General features: G+C 28.4%; 2 protein-coding genes across 13 annotated transcripts in view; both read left to right on the top strand.

The window, feature by feature from the left end:
- Positions 1 to 16,513, top strand: part of LOC107440780 (circadian locomoter output cycles protein kaput) — a 122,386-nt gene that overhangs the window by 67,466 nt on the left and 38,407 nt on the right. For 4 of the 12 annotated variants that reach the window (XM_043048163.3, XM_043048164.3, XM_071185390.2 and 1 more), the window contains one exon: positions 15,768 to 15,830. The gene's annotated coding sequence lies outside the window, so the exon portion shown is untranslated. Of the gene's footprint in view, positions 1 to 10,280; positions 10,561 to 15,767; positions 15,846 to 16,513 lie in introns of those variants that run through there. The other 8 variants (XM_016053819.4, XM_016053811.4, XM_016053812.4 and 5 more) reach the window with 5 other exon arrangements.
- LOC107440781 (uncharacterized) lies at positions 3,063 to 5,904 on the top strand. The gene is made up of 2 exons (XM_016053821.4): positions 3,063 to 3,271; positions 4,548 to 5,904. Exons 1-2 carry the CDS (start codon positions 3,200 to 3,202, stop codon positions 5,718 to 5,720), a joined length of 1,245 nt encoding a protein of 414 aa, XP_015909307.1. The 5' UTR covers positions 3,063 to 3,199; the 3' UTR covers positions 5,721 to 5,904.

The following is a 16,513-nucleotide window of genomic DNA, read 5'->3' as shown; positions in this document are numbered from 1 at the left end:
TCATTAGCGATGGCACAATCAATATAATACCAATCCTTAACCTGTTTCTTACTGACTTTACCAATCATGGTATTGGCAGCTTTACAGATACTGTCTTTTATACATTTCCATTTATTTTCCACAGTATCGTCACAATTCATTAAATTCAACTGTTCTTTTACTTTTTCGCAGTATTCAAGTCTTATCCTTTTATTTTTAAGTTTATCACAGTCATATTCTCTCATCGTCTCTCCCTTAAACTTTTTTGCGTTTTATAATCTTGATCTGACTATAGCAATAATCAAGAAGTGATCTGAATCCACATTAGCCCCACGATAAGTTCTCACGTCCATCAAATCTGAGTAATGTCTTGCGTCAATCAGTACGTGATCAATTTGATTAGCATAAGTGCCACATGGGGCACGCCACGCAGCTTTATGAATATTTTTATGTGGAAAGGACGCGCTTCCCATAATCATATTATGTGAAGCTGCAAAATCGATTAATTTGTGTCCATTATCATTGGTTGTATCATGTAAACTAAATCCACCAGTAACAAATTTAAATTCTCTTTCTCTACCTACTTTAGCATTTAGATCTCCAAAAACAATTTTTACATCATGTTTTGGACAACTGCAGTAAATTTGGCCTAAATTTTCATCGAAAATTTTCTTTTATTCATATGTTTTACCTTCAGTTGGTGCATAAGAACAGATAATGCTGAAACTAAAGTCCCTTAATTCTGAGCTTACACAGTCTCGGAGAGATTGCCTCAAAATCCAAAATCAGGTGCCGTATTCTTTTGCTTATGATAAAGGTATAATAAAAATATTCTCAGGTATAATAAAATAATCAGGTATAATAACATTTTCAGGTATAAATAGTATAATCAATTCAACCTAAATTTTTGTTTTCAACTAGGTATCTTTATTTTTTACTACAGTAACAATGTAGTAAAAAATAAAGATACCGAGTTGAAAATAAAAATTTAGGTTGAAATGATGAATTTCATCATAAATCATATCCTGAAAATTTAATACTATTTATAATTGTAAATTAAAATATAGTTCAATTTTTTTATTTAAAAGAAGAATTCATTTTCAATTTACAGTGACCTGTCACTTAAGAACCATCTCTTTTATCCTCATTTTCATTACTACGACGATTCGCACAGCTCCCTAATCATTATGTAGGAAAATAATAATAATTATCACTCGTTTATGCATCGCTCTGAAAATAAATATTTCAACTATGAGCCGAAATTATGGCAAAAGTACGTTTTTTCCCCCCTTGCAACCATTTTAATTTTTTTTGTATCTAGCAAAGACATTCTTTCTGCAATTTTGAATAGGGTGTATTATCTGTTACACCAAACCCTACTGGCAATTTTATTTTATTTTATAACCGTCGTTGAACAACCGACACTATTTTTCAGGTTTACGACTACCAATGTTCTACGCCGTAGCCTTGTAATTTTGAACCCAATCCAGAAGACAAGGGAACTCCTGGATCAAGTATTGGGAGAAACTTTGTCTTCGTATAGAACTTTTTGATTGAACTAACCCGCATTTGCGTTACACGGAGAGGGAAACCACGAAAACCTCCTACGGTTAGTCTGGAAGCAAGGGAACTCTAGCCAGTGATCCGTCTACCACGGATAATGTTTCACGCTAGCACTGTGGTCGGTGCAAGCCGGATGTGAAATTCGTATCTACCAGTCATCACTGGGATTCGAACCCGGTTCACCTCATTGGAAGGCGAATGCCTTATCCCCTGAGTCCTCACGGCTCCCCCCATTGGTAATTTCAAAATATCTTGTTTTTTCAAGAATCAGCCCATCCACAAGATCAGCCAAATTGTGCTTATATAAAAGTGGTGTTTTTTTTTTCTTGCGCACGTTAAGAGTAAGTTTTTATATTTACATATAATTCGTTGTTTTAAAGTGCACAACAGGAAAATTTCGTCTCATCGATATCTTTCCAAACTAGAAGCAAGCGAATCAGCTGCAATCGGTGTAAAAATTTCAATTCTTAATGCAATTGAATAAGGTATTTACTAGTCTCCGTAGTAGATCGTTAATTACTCGTCACCATATCGGCAGCCGGTTGGTCTAGCCTAGAGCAATTACTGACTTCAGCAATATTGCTTTGCTCGGTTTTTACCTCATGTGCTCATGGATTATTAGGATGAAAAACAGGATAATGTATTTATTTTCGAAAAAACCGTGAAACACAAAAGCTTCTTAACAACAAAAACAACGCGATGCCTGAAGATGTAAATTAACTAAGCTGTAAGAGACTGAACTCTAGGGAGAATTTCAGGGATCCGTAAGTTACTTTAAAAAAAGGGGGCACATGTATCCTTCGTGCCGCAGTGAACTGATCGTTAAGACACGGTTCCGAGGATCACCGAAGTCAAGCATCACTGACTGCGGTCAGTAAGCTGGTCGGTGACCACTTGGATCAGTCTGAGTAGGGATCGAGGTTGTGCGGTATTGGTCCTCGTTAAACTGTTCTACCGTAAAGTGCTCGGGCGTGCCATCCCCTCTCCAGAGGATCAAAATTGTGATGGCATGACATCGGATCGGATCATCCTCAGGGATGTTTCCCAGACCGTCACCAATAGCCCATTGTGCAGCTCTAGTGCGACGTAAGTGAACTACAACAACAACAACAACAATGTGTATCCTTCTACAGATTGAACTTAAAATAAATAAATAAATAAAAGTCTCGCCGTTTGTAATTATATAAAGTGTCACTTTTGGTATTTCTATAATAAACTACATGCCGACCGGCTTGTGTAGGGGTCAGGGAACTGTTATTGCGTCAGAAAGGTTTTGGGTTCGAATCCCGGGCAAGGCATGGATGTTCTTTCATTCTCTGTACTTATTATGGAAGCAACGCTGGTCCACCTAATATGGTGCCCCTGAAAGAGAGGAAAAAGAAATAATAAACTACACATGACGAACAAAAAAATTAAAAAAAAAAACTTTTTTACCCTCACAAAAAAAAATACAATTAGGTTTTTTATGGTTCGCATTAGGAAGAATTCAAATAACAGAGTAATTACAGAACGAATTTCTATAATTGTTTTAGCTTTAGTTATCATTATATTTATCAACACTAGTCATCTTTAGACGAAATGTTTTTAAAATTCTTATTTCGAGTTTATTCCCCACTTAACTACGGAAACTAAATATAAGCAACACAATTACTTAATCATGTGCTGTCTAGTTGTAAAGTATATTTTACTGTTTTTCCTAATTCGAGCTTCAAAATCAAGACCGAGAAAAGTAAAAATGTTCAGCTTTAGTTTTATCTCTCGTATTTTAACCATCACTAAATACTTGACATGCATTTCGGTTAGTTAATTATTACTAGACATGTTATTTGATCGTTCAAATATTTGCTGTATAAAAGATTAATTCTTCTGCTTTTGAGTTTTGTTCCATAGAACATCTGCAAATAATTATACGTTTACTCATATTTTTTCTTAAATGCTTGAAGTCACCGAAATAATTGAGCCCAAAAAAATTATTAAAGATAATATATTAAGAAGTTTTACAGAAGTTTTCTGAAATTTATTTATTTATTAATCTGATTGTTTATTTTAGAAACAATTTCATGATATAAACATATTTATTGTAAACTTTATTACATTAGCCAGCAAAAATGAATGTAAGAAAAATCTCTGAACTCGATAGTAGTAATTCTAATGTATGCTTGAACATGTTATTAGAGTTAACAAGGAAAATGTTTTTATTATCCTTCAGTTTTGCGGTATTCAGATTGAAGCATGTCAAAAGTGATAATTTCAATGAGGTTTAGCTAATTCACAACATTAAGGGCATAATTTTATTCCTACTTTTGGGAGAGTATATCAGTTCTCTTACTTAATTAAACATTTGCACTCGTATATGCTTTGTTACAATATTTAACTGCTGCTGCAACGAGCAAAAAGACCAATTATTCCATGCTAAAATGTTGCTATTAATTCGTTTTTTCTTATGTTGCTATTAATTAATTTTTCATATTCTGATAGTAACTGTTCAAAGGCTTAAGTAAAAGCAGGCTTAAATTGCAATAATATTAAAAAAAAATCTCGATTTTTTAATTTGATTTAGAATAATTTTATTCTACTTGATCTTAGGAAAAGCAACGAAAAAGAAATGATAATAATAATAATAAAAAAATGAAATAATTAAATAAAAAATCAATTCAATGTAGCTTTTTTATTATTATTATAAGAAAAACAACATTAAAGTTGCCCATTTTAAAATGGATATTTTTTAGATTTTAAATCAGACTATTCGTTTTAGACTATATCATTTAAAAATTCCATCTGTGCTAAAATCTGACTTTCCCAAAGGAAATATATGACATCTTTGTAAAATGGATATATTGGAGATAATTTTCAACCATTATTTGAACGATATCGAAAGGTCTGAAAATTAGACGTAACATAATAAAATTAGTAGAGAGCGTTAAGAAATCATTTTAAAGCGGTAATTACAATTAAAATTTTTGCTTCGATTTTCATAAGTTTTTTTTTCTTCATTTTAAATACAGGTGTTCGAAAACTCCCGGTATGCCCCAAATAGTGTTGTAATTACTCCTTTATCAATGGAAAATCAAAATGCGCCGATTCAAGATGAAACTAAATCTGAAATAGAAAAGTCTTTTAATAAATATGAAAAACTTTTCACTGAAAATAGTAGAGAAAACTCGGCAATTCACAAAAGTGCTTCAGATGATAATTTCAGAGATACTATGATGTTATCGACTGGAACCAAGCCACTTTTTAATACGAAATTGAAATTTGCCAAACAGTTGGACCGACACGGATTAAAATTTGAGAATGACAAACTCAATTTTGGCAGACCTATTAATTCGCCAGCTATGAATCGTGTTCATTTTCTGCTGATGGAGAAGAACCGAATCCATCTTTGGCACCCAGGTATAGGGAAAAATGGTTTTCAGAGAACAAAATTTCCTCTATTTAAAGAACAAAAAATTAATGATAGAATTATGCCAAAAGAATTTGAGCATGAAATAGATACAAATTTTCCTTCAAGCACAAAAACCGAAAGGATGTCTAGCTCAACAGAGGCAACAGATGATTCAGGGAAAGAAGAATCCACATCAAAGTATGTTCCTGACTCATTGAGGGGGGTCGATTCCAAAGAACACGATCGCTCCAAACTATTATCAACTCGGCTACAAATATTACAGATACCTGTACATGTTGACAACACTAATTTGTTTCTGTTGACAAATGAAACTAAATTATTCAAAGCGTTTAATATATCTATGGCCACGCTCAAAACTCAATCAGAAGACTTCAGCTATTTGGAAAGTCCCTATTCTATTGGGATAATATGCGGCTTGGCATTCCTGATTTTGTTGTTGTTGTTTGTAGTTTGTTTATTTAAAATGGATGGAAAAGGCACAACACCCGTAAAGAAGGACAATAGTACATCAACAACTCTACCACAAGCTCCTGGAGACATCTTAAAATCATCTACAGAAAATGTTAATACGAGACAGGCAAAATCTTCAGATTATGAATGTGATTGTGGCATAGATTTGGAGGCCCCCTTGGGTGAAAACTTAAGAGATATGCTATGCGAAATGGATATGCTTTTGTTTGAATCATCTCTAAATCCAGATGATAAGCAGTGCATCGATAAATTGTTGAAATCAAATTATGAGAACAATCCATCTGGTCGTTTGGATTTTTAAAAAATGAATAAAAGGGAGAAATGGCAGACAGACAATAAAAGTAGAAAATTTTTGATAGAGTCATATGACATTGATACTAGGTAACCGACTTAAAAGTGATGATTCATCAGAACTTTTTCTTCACATTGTTAAGTAATAATATATTGCAAAACTTCAGTTATAAATGATTTTAATAAATCTTTTTTCCACCCTAAATGTTATTTATTCTCTTATTTATTTTAAATCCGCTTAATAAATCATTTCAAAATACGAATAATGGAATGATTTATTAAAAAAAAATTATTCAATTTTCCTTTTTCCGATATTTCGTCTTTTCTAAAGTGTAGAGGAGAGTATTGTACCTCGAACCAATTGTGAGTGGTTTTTTTTTCATAAAGGAAGTAATAATTTCAAATATGGAAATACATTATACTGCTGTCTATTAATATAATTTTATGAACAATTTCTGTTTTATGCACTTCATATTTTTTTAAAATTTTAAACTGTAAAAATTGTCCCAAGGTAATGATATTGTACTCTGAACCACCATATTTTGCACCTTGGACAATTGGTTGTTACTGCTTGGATACGGATACTACTCACTTCGAATTCTTTCTTACTAAACGTGATGGTAGATTGAATTTGAATAGTCATGCGTTTAAAACTTAGTTTTTAAGTAGGTTAAATAAGTTAAAATAAATCACGTTAACCAGAAACATTATTTTATTGTAATGTTTTAAAATGTGTAGCTTTATAACGAAAATAAACGTTTTGCATGCTGTGAGTAGAAAAATTCTTGGAGAAATATATTTTCGTGCTAACTGTACATGTTGCATCAACTTTAGACCGGTCTAAGATGTAACATGCACGCATTTTTTATTTTATTTTATTAAGTCTAACAAAAGTAAATTGCATAATTTTTGGCTCTGTCCAAGAAATTAACGTTCTGAAAATTCTTCACCATCATGAAATTTTTAACCGATATGCCACCAGACATTGTAAAAATCATAAAATCAAGCCGAATAAAGAATTTTGGGGACTGATTTAAATCAGAGAATAACAATCCCACTAAACTGATAAACCATTCTCACCCTTTATTGTTCTGTCTTTAAACTGTGATAGCTTGAGTTGATAACGAAAAAATTGGCGAAACGATATGTTAACCCATATAATATTGACCCTTATTTATTAACCCTATTTCTGGTATTAAATCTATTTTTAATATTTTGTTTTATTTCACAATCGTCGTTGAACAGTCGATCCAATTTTTGAGTTTACGACCACTAATTTTCAACTCCGTAGCCTTGTAATTTTGAACCCAATCCAGAAGACAAGGGAACTCCTAGATCAAGTAATTGGGAGAAATTTGAATTCAAGGAGGACTTTTTGATGGAACCAACCCGCATTTGTGTTACATGGAGAGGAAAACCTCCCACGGTTAGCCTGACGGCAAAGGGCACTCTATTCTATGATCCGTCTACCACTGAGAAAATTTTACGTCAGCACTGTGGTCGGTGCAAGCCGGATGCGGAATTCGTATCGACCAGCCATCGCTGGGATTCGAACCCGGTTCACCTCATTGGAAGACGAACGCTCTATCTCCTGAGCCACCACGGTTCGATTTTTAATAATGACCCATATAAAAGATAGTTTCGAATCGATAGTTAATAATATTAATTGATAGTTAATAATGATATTTTGCAATGTTACAATTCCAATTTCAGCCAGCGCTAACAGTTACACTATTGCTTATTTAAAGACTTCATTCGCTTCAAAAGTATGCAAATTGGAAATAACGGTCGACAGGTTTCAAGCGCTCAAAAACAAGAGCCCATTTTCACGACTTGCCAGTGGTGAATGAGAAAAAACAAAAGTGATTTGAAAAATTAAACTATTATTTACTTGTTGAAATAAGTAAAATATTTTAGCTTTACGTGTAGTTTTTATTTAAATAAATGTATCATTGAAAAGCTGAAATTTGTTCCATTTCCGTTTCGATTAGTTTTCTTCTATATATTAGGAATTTTTTCCCTTAATTAATAATGAATATACTTCTGAAAGTAAAATCTAATTGTTCCGTTAAAAAGGAACGGAGACTAATATTTTATTCAGTTTTCCTCATCCCAGAAATATTGCTTCTCTATGTTTATTTATGGAATAGATCGATGAAACCTTACAAATGTTTCGGATTCAACTTCATTTAATATTGAAGTTCTCGGAAGGAGTTAGTATTGAATCATCCATTTTAAAGTACATTTTAAGAATATTTATCTTTTAGTCTATACTCTATTAAAAGTCAACCTCGCTCGGAATACTTACAATTTACTTCATAAAGGATGCATTTTACGTTTATTTAGTTTATTTTTAAGTTTACTTTCATTGTATTATCTAAATTCTATTCCCCTTTTTATTCATTTTTTAACGTTTTAGAAAAATTTTAAGCACATTTTTTAACGATTTAAAATTTAAAAATGGAATTATAAAATATAATTCTAATTTCTGGGATTTATTTTACTCTGCACTTCGTGTTTTGCATATGTCATAAAATGTATTTAACTAATGCACCAACAAATAATAAATGAAAGATATTTTGTAATATGGAAATTACATTATTCAAATATTTACTGAATGTTTTCTAATTTATATTTTAATGCAAATAGTTTTATGTGAAACTTAAAATTACACATTTTGCTTGTCCTTGCAGTGAACACATTTATTTACTAAATTCTCTTGTTTATTTTCAATTATTTAAAAGTCGATAATTTCAACAAAACTAAGAACATTTTGTTAATAAAAATAAAATTATAATAACATAATGCAAGAGCATTTCGTCAATTTGCTAATCATAATGAAATGAATGATTGCGTTAATTTAAAAATTAATCGACATTGCGTGAAAATGTATTAAATTTAGCCTTAGTTTTAGTCTCTTGAGTTATGTTTTTTATATTTTTAAAAAATTTAATATAAATATTAAGATTTACATATTTCTCTCTTAATTATTTTTGACATAAACTCAAGATCGAGCCTATGAATTAAGATATCGATAAAGATAAAAAAAAATTTCTACAACAATAAAACACTTAGCCATTATTTAAAGTGAAGGAAGATTCGGAATAACTTTCAGGTAAATCGGAATTTCGAAAAAACACTAATTAAATTTAAAGATAAGAATGGAGCCTTCAGCATGTCAAATTTCAACTTTGCAGATCCATTTCAGATCGGTCTACTTTGTAATTTTTCCTACAAATTTAACAAATTTCAAAATCAACGTGAAATTTTACAGTCAAAACAGCGGTGGTGGCAACGTTGGTTACGATTTTTTAATTTTTTTTTCAAAAATAGAGAGAAGAAGTATTCAACTGTGATTATCAATGATACTTTTGTAAGAAGTTTTTGTTCTTAAAGTTTTGAGTTGATGAACGTTCAACAAAGATGGATAAAAATATATGTTACAGTATGGAAAATACATTATTCTAAAACGCGCTGTCGGTAATTTTTCTATTTTAGTGAGAATTGTTTTATAAACTTTTGCTGAAATCAAATTATAAACTTGCGCTACGTATTTTGTGTCTGCGTATTTTGTGTCTACGTATTTTGTGTCTACGTATTTTAGCAATGATGGATAGAACCCTATTTCATAGACATAATGTTAAATGTAACAATTAATAAATAAAGATCAATTATTGACTGATGATTTGTTTCATGAAAATATTAGATAAAAAAGAACAGTTCATGGCATTTAGCTATTATTTAGCATGGGAAGAATAGAATGAACACTAGAAAATAATAAATATATCTGGGCATAAATACTCTACCACATTTTTTATAAAAATACATTTTGCATCACTACCAAATATTAGGTCATCGAAATGGGCTTAATCTATTTTCATAATCTTCTCAATAAATCAAAATCACCAGCTTCTTTTTGATAGCTGTTCCTGAATGTTTACCTAAAAACACAAAACACCAAAAATTAGCTATTACAAGAGGGAATAACTTTAACAAAAATTTCTTACTTATTTAAAAATAAATGCTTAGATTTAATTTTTATAACGTTTTTCATCGATAATATAAATAGATAATGATAGTTACAATTGAATAGTCAAATTGAGAAATTTAAAAAAAAAAAGACGAATTTTTAATTATTGTGATGCTGCCATCTAGTGTGTAAGAATATAATTGTTAAATAATTATATTTCTTCTCAGTATTATAATTCTTGAAAATAGACTACCGAATGTATAAAAGAACAAATGATAAAGAAATTAAAAATTAATCTTTTAAATAATAAAATGCGTAGCGTGTATTTCCAAAGATTATATTATTATCGTCATTACGTAACTTCTCTAATATTTCGGTAAAATTCAACGATTCATTTACACAGTTCAGCGATAAAGTAACTTAGTTTTAATTAAAACTGTATCATAAAATTTTTCTTTGGTTTGTTTGTAATTCTTTCGTTCATTAATGATATAGCCAGCGGATATAATTTTAATAGCGAATAAATGTCATTTTGCATCTTGATCCATTTATCTTGATCAACCAATCACATTCTAGAAAAATCCAGGAGTAACCTGTTGCAGAGGCGCTGCCATCGTTTTGTTTTTCAGTTTTGATATGATCATTACGTCTACACGTTCTAGTCTGAATTTGTAGGAAAAAATTGGTATACCAATAATTGCGAAATTTATGATTATTATGCTTTCATGCGGAAGTTGCTGAATTTGATTTCTGAATCCAAAAACTTATATTCGTGTCGTGGCTTTTCATTTGAAATTTTTGAGTTATGTTTATTTTAAGCATGAAAATTTTAACACTCATGCAGACGACGTGACATGCGGGAATGAAGTACCTGATACAGGTAAAAAGATTCTTTAAAAAAAAATCACTTTTTCCTTGTGTGATAATAAAGATTATTTATATTACTGTGAGATTTTAAATGGGATGAGTTTAAAGTGTACTTTTTTCCTACCGCTGTCAGCAGATTTAATTGTTTTATTTTGAATATACGGATTTAACTAAGTGAATTATTTTTAAATGAGATTTAAAGGTAGAATTCTAAATTTATCTTTTTCGTTTTATGATTTTTAATTATAAGTTATAATTTTTTAAGTTTGATTTTTAATGTTATAATTTTGACTGAGATAAATGTAACTAAGTTTTAACATTTTATTATGATAAATTATTTCTTTAATATTAATTTAATAATAATGAAAATTGGAAAATTTTTTATAACTTCCCTAACTTTATGTATACACAATGCATGAATGCAATTGATAAACAAGAGTGGATCTTTGGATTTCAAAGTTAAGTAAACAAATATAAATAGATTTAATTTACGACTATTTTTAGTGTACTATTGCTTTTATTTCAAAGATGTCTTAGGTTAAATTAAGTTTACTAACGTTAAATTAATTTTATTATAATTTTAAACTGAAATTTTTTGTTGCTTGCATTAGTATTTTGTTATTGATTGCTATTTACCTAAATAAATATGACTGACAATTAAAACTAGAAATCGTAATTAAGCCAAGTGCTTTTAACTGAAAAAAATAAATATTAATAGCAAGCAAATTCAAAAAATTTCAGTTTGAAATTATAATATGGTGGACCTGAAAATCGTAATGATTATATTATACCTAATTAAAGCTGAAAAGATGCGGAATAATTATTTGTTTTCTACTAAATATTAAAAACTCAGAAATTTTTTTTATGTAGTTTTTAAATTAACTAAAATATATGCATATATATTTTAAAATCATTATCATACTATATATAGTTTTGTTTATTGTTACTACATATAGTTTTGCACTTTAAGAAAATATTTTTTTTTTTAATTTTTTGATGAATAAAGGCAAATGTGAATTCTGTTCTAAATTATTTTTTCAATTTTAATTAAGTGTAATACAATTATTAACAATCACTAAAGTTATTTGGAATTTCAAACTAAAATTATTTCTATTTGCCCGCATTAGAATTGAGAATTTTATTTATTTATTTTATTGATTGCATTGTACTGATTTAAATATGAAGGTACAATTATGTCTGGAATTAATAAGTTGGGGATATTTCTGTATCTTGGTCTGTTGTGCCAATACCATCGCTAAGGGGCCAAATAGATATTAAACATGAATTTATTATGATTTTAAAAAAAAAAGACATGTAAAAGTTTGCCTGTGTAAGGCAACGAGTTATACCTTTTTAGTTGAACCGCGATGGCTCAGGGGATAGAGCGTTCACCTTACTATGAGGCAAACCGGTTTCGAATCCCAGTCGATACAAATTCCGCATCCAGCTTGCACCGACCACAGTGCTGATGTGAAATATCCTCAGTGGTAGACGGATCATGAGTTAGAGTCCCCTTGCCATCAGGCTAACCGTGGGAGGTTCTCGTGGTCTTCCTCTCCATGTAACTCAAAAAGTGGGTTAGCTCCATCAAAAAGTCCTCCATGAAGGCAAATTTCTCCCAATACTCGATCCAGGAGTTCCCTTGTCTTCTGGATTGGGTTCAAAATAACAAGGCTACAGAGTTGAACATTAGTAGTCGTAAACCTATAAAATTTGGTCGGCTGTTCAACGACGGCTATAGTTATAGATACCTTTTAAGTTGGTGTTTTTTTTATTTATTTTATTTCTCACCGGCCACTGTCCTAAGTTGCATAGTCCTGAAGTTGCATAGCCTTGATCGTTTTGGTGTGAATCACAACACAAAAATCTTCACAATAATTCTGGTTTTGATTACAAATAATTTCATAAGAAATAAATTGCAAATAAGTGAAAGGAATTTCATTTTAAAATTATAATATGGTAAACATTATGATCTTAGTTATTGTTTTAACCTAACTAAAACTGAGAATATAGTTTAGTGTAGGACTTGTTATTTGTCTGGTTATAAATATTTTAAATTCACATAATATTATTTACTTTTAAACTATATCAAATACTTTTAAGTATTTTTCATAGCATGCTCATGCTCATTAAAAATAAATAAATAAAAAACAGAGATGAATAATGACAATAGTGAATTCTAAACTTTAGGTGTTTCAGTTTTATGCTTTCTAACAGAATTTATTTGTATTACTTATAACTCTGTTAGAAATCATAATTATATTATATGCTTTTTATAGTTTAAAATTAAACAAATATGAATTATGTACTTGTTAAGCTCTTAATATTTTATGTTACGTACTAAATCCTTGTTTTAAACTCCAAATTGTTGTAAAGTTATACTTAATATATTATGTGTGGTATTGTATATATCTTGATAGTGTACCTATAGATTTGTCATTGTTATAATGTTTATTTAAAAGTATTTGAGAGTTTAAAATTACACATCAGTATTAAATTGCTTATATTTTTACCAGAGACCATAACCAGTGATGGCAAGTTTCTTCCATAGTGAAAAAAAAATGTCTTAGAAATAGTTTTCTTCTAATCAAAGTAAATGAAATAAAAGAAACTTTTTTTTAAAAAATAGAATACTAAATAATAAAGCAATTTAAAACAGTTTGATTGGTATCAAATTTAAATAATATTATTAATATCAAAGCTATTTAGCATATCAGCTTTAAATTAGTGACAAATGAAAAAACTATTGGAGAGAAAAATTTTTAATAAATTTCTGAAGAAATTGAAACCTCTGTTTTTACTTCAAATGTTTATATCTTCATAATCAAGTTTTTTGAATAAAATTTATGAATCATAACTATAAATAGCATAATATTCTAATTATGATAATCATGTGCTAAAAGTATTTGTAAATAAATATTAATACAGATTTTATTTCTACATACCTAATGATAAAATGACTAATAAATTATAACTTAAATTATAATTATCTTAAATATTAATCTCCATTCAAGAATTTTTTTCATGAATTTCTGTATTTTCACTTGTAACTAATGAATTATATGCAACTTCGTGAAGAATTGTATACAGCTTAAAGATTTGCTATATAAGGTATTTCTTTTAAAAAATTAAATTCAATGGCATTACATGTTATAGGAAAGTAGGAGCTTAGGTATTTTTTTTTCCATTCACATTTTGTTGGCTTTATAAAGTATTTTGCTTAGGTTTTATAAATGTTATAACTTTATAGTAAAAAATTAGCTCATATTATTTTACTACATATTAAATAATATCTACTTTTTGTAACAAAATTTATTTTATTATGCCAGTTATTATAAACAAAATTATCTAAAATTACTAAAAAATGTATTTATATTCAAAAAAGAAAGAAAGAAAAAAAGAACAGCAAAAATTGTGATAAAAAATTTTCCTGCTAAAAAAAGTAAGAAATTTTATTCCATTAAACTTTTTTAATTAATATTTTACCGAGTGTTTTTTTCTTATTTTTTAAATATTTCTATATTAAAACAAGATAGTATTCAGTAAACTAAGAATAGTATAAAAATTTATTTAATTTATAGGTGTGCCTATAGTGTAAAAAATTTATGTGTAGGTGCCTGTAGTGTAAAAAATTTTTAAGAAAATGAAAATAACTTAAATTCAAATAAATAACAAATTATTGTTATAATTGACTACATAAATTTTAAGATTTTTCACAAAGCTACTATAAATAATATGAATAGTTATTTTTTTAAAAATAAGTGTAAATTTTTTTTTAACTTCTGATATATTAAATTTTAGAATATTCTTATTATATTTATTCGTATCCAGTTGTTTTGGTCTCCTCATTTTTAGTTCCCCCCATTTTGTCCAATTTCTTCCAGTTTCTTCTATTTTTTCTATACTTTCTTCTAGTGTTATGGAAGAAATAAGTTTCTTCTTGAAGAAATATCTCAACCCTGGATTTAACATATGAGTATTTAAATTTTTTTTTTTTTTTGATGACTGTTTAGTTAGAAACATTGTAAAAATGTGTAAATTTTCTTATGAAATTCACTTAAATTTGTGGATTGGATGTTGAAATGAAATAACAAGTTATAAGCATAAAGGAAAGGCACTAAGAGCTAAAACATATTTTTATGTTTTTAAGATGCAAAATATTAATACAGGGTGCATAGTGTTTTTAAAAAGTGCTTAAAGGTGCTTATTTTTGACTTACGTTTTTTAAAAGCCCTTAAAGGTGCTTTTTTATTTGGTGTGCTTAATTTTTTATCTTTTAAGAAGAGATTTTTTCTTTGCCATTGTCGTTCTAAATTACAAAAAATTAATGATTTTTATAATTTTCTCTGCAATATTTATCAGAAACTAGTTATTTTATCATGATTATGTAAAGTTTTTGGAAATGTCTTTGAATTTTATTGATTTTATGTTTAAAAATTAAGAATTTTAAAAGGATAGAGAAAAATAATTTTTGTTACTGCACAGATCCTAGTTATGATTTTTTTAAGACAGTGATTAAAAATATTTTTGAGTGCTTAAAAAGTTCTTAAAAGGTGCTTATTTTTTGATGAAAAATCTGGCTATCCACCCTGTAATAATTTCTTAAAATAGGACTTAATATGCAAAATTGTTATGAGCAATAAGTTGCAAGTTTCTTTAGTGCTTAAAAATGCAAAGTTTTAGTAGCAATTCAAGTGTTGAGTGCATAATCATTATTCCACATCATTCTAAACATTCACTGACATAATTGTAATTAATGTCTGACATTGTTACATATTGTCTCTTACATTTTAAATTTTTTTTTAAAATTTGATTTATATATAAGCCAGCTTTTTTTTTTTTTTTCAAAATGTACTGTCTTTTTTAAATGGTTTACATAATCTAGCAATTTTTTTTGTCCCATCTAAAGTTTGGCAACCTGTTTTATCTCATGCCATGTTAATGTAATTTTTTGCTCACTAAGGTATTAATTACTCAATTTTGTTTGATTAAAATTTAAAGAATTAATTTTATTTTCTGAATTTGGTTCAAATTTGCTATGTTCATAATAGCAATCTGCTTATTACAATATGAACTAGCTGTTCTTTTGCATTATTCTTAAACAAAAACATTTCATACTTACCTTTAGTTGAGATATTTAAAAAAATTTTTTTTCCAGCATGTAAGTATAAAAAATAGTATCCAACAGTTGCATAGTACTCATATATGTTTGTTTTGCAGGTTTTTATCTTTTTTGTTTAAAAAGAATTTCAGAATCCAATGAAGCTCATGTTTTGTGAAGTGGTAAGAATGATCAGTGTAAGATCTTTTATACGATTGTATATTTATTTATATTGATTATGCTTTTTTCTTTCTTATTATGAATTGATTGACTTTGATTTTTATAAACGTATGAATAGAGATTTTATTAACATAGATCCTTTAAATATTTATAAAAATTCTAGAAAATAAATGAAATATAATAATTAATGAAAAATTATAAGAGGTCCTTCTTCTGCATCTTTTTATGTTTTTACCAATAGGACATTTCACTGTTTAACTGTTGATATATTAGTATTTTTTCCCTTTTCTTTAGAAATTTAAAAGAATAAAGTAAATTTTTAATAAATTTGATTACTTTTTTGATAAAAAAAAATTTCTTGAAATTTTTTTAAAATTTAAATGTAATTTTTTTAATTGAAAAAAAAATTACAAATTTTTTTACTAACCAGATTTGACATAAAATTATTCTTTGAGTATCTCAGAAAATTAATATTTTTTTTCTGAATATTTAAAACTTTTTACAATTACATTTAATAGCTTGATACAGAAAACTGTTGAACTGTTTGTTTAATTCTGATTAATTGAAAGGTTTAAAATAATAAAGTTTTAGCATACACACAAAATACCAACTTTCTGTGATGTGATTCTGGGATCCGAACCTTTTGTCTTAAATCCACAAGGTTTTGTCACCGATAATTTTGTTG

Source organism: Parasteatoda tepidariorum, chromosome 5 (assembly GCF_982258835.1).
Source record: "Parasteatoda tepidariorum strain Cologne lab strain chromosome 5, Ptep-v5.0, whole genome shotgun sequence".
In the NCBI taxonomy this organism is placed as follows: Eukaryota; Metazoa; Arthropoda; class Arachnida; order Araneae; family Theridiidae; genus Parasteatoda; species Parasteatoda tepidariorum.
The sequence above is the reverse complement of the archived record's forward strand: the minus strand, read 5'-3'. Positions and strand labels throughout refer to the sequence as shown.

Excerpts from the sequence above, each read along its gene's own strand:
- LOC107440781 (XM_016053821.4), top strand. The coding sequence starts at position 3,200 with ATGTGCTGTCTAGTTGTAAAGTATATTTTACTGTTTTTCCTAATTCGA. Across the intron at positions 3,272-4,547 it reads CAAAATCAAGACCGAGAAAA|GTGTTCGAAAACTCCCGGTA; the intron begins GTAAAAATGTTC and ends TTTTAAATACAG.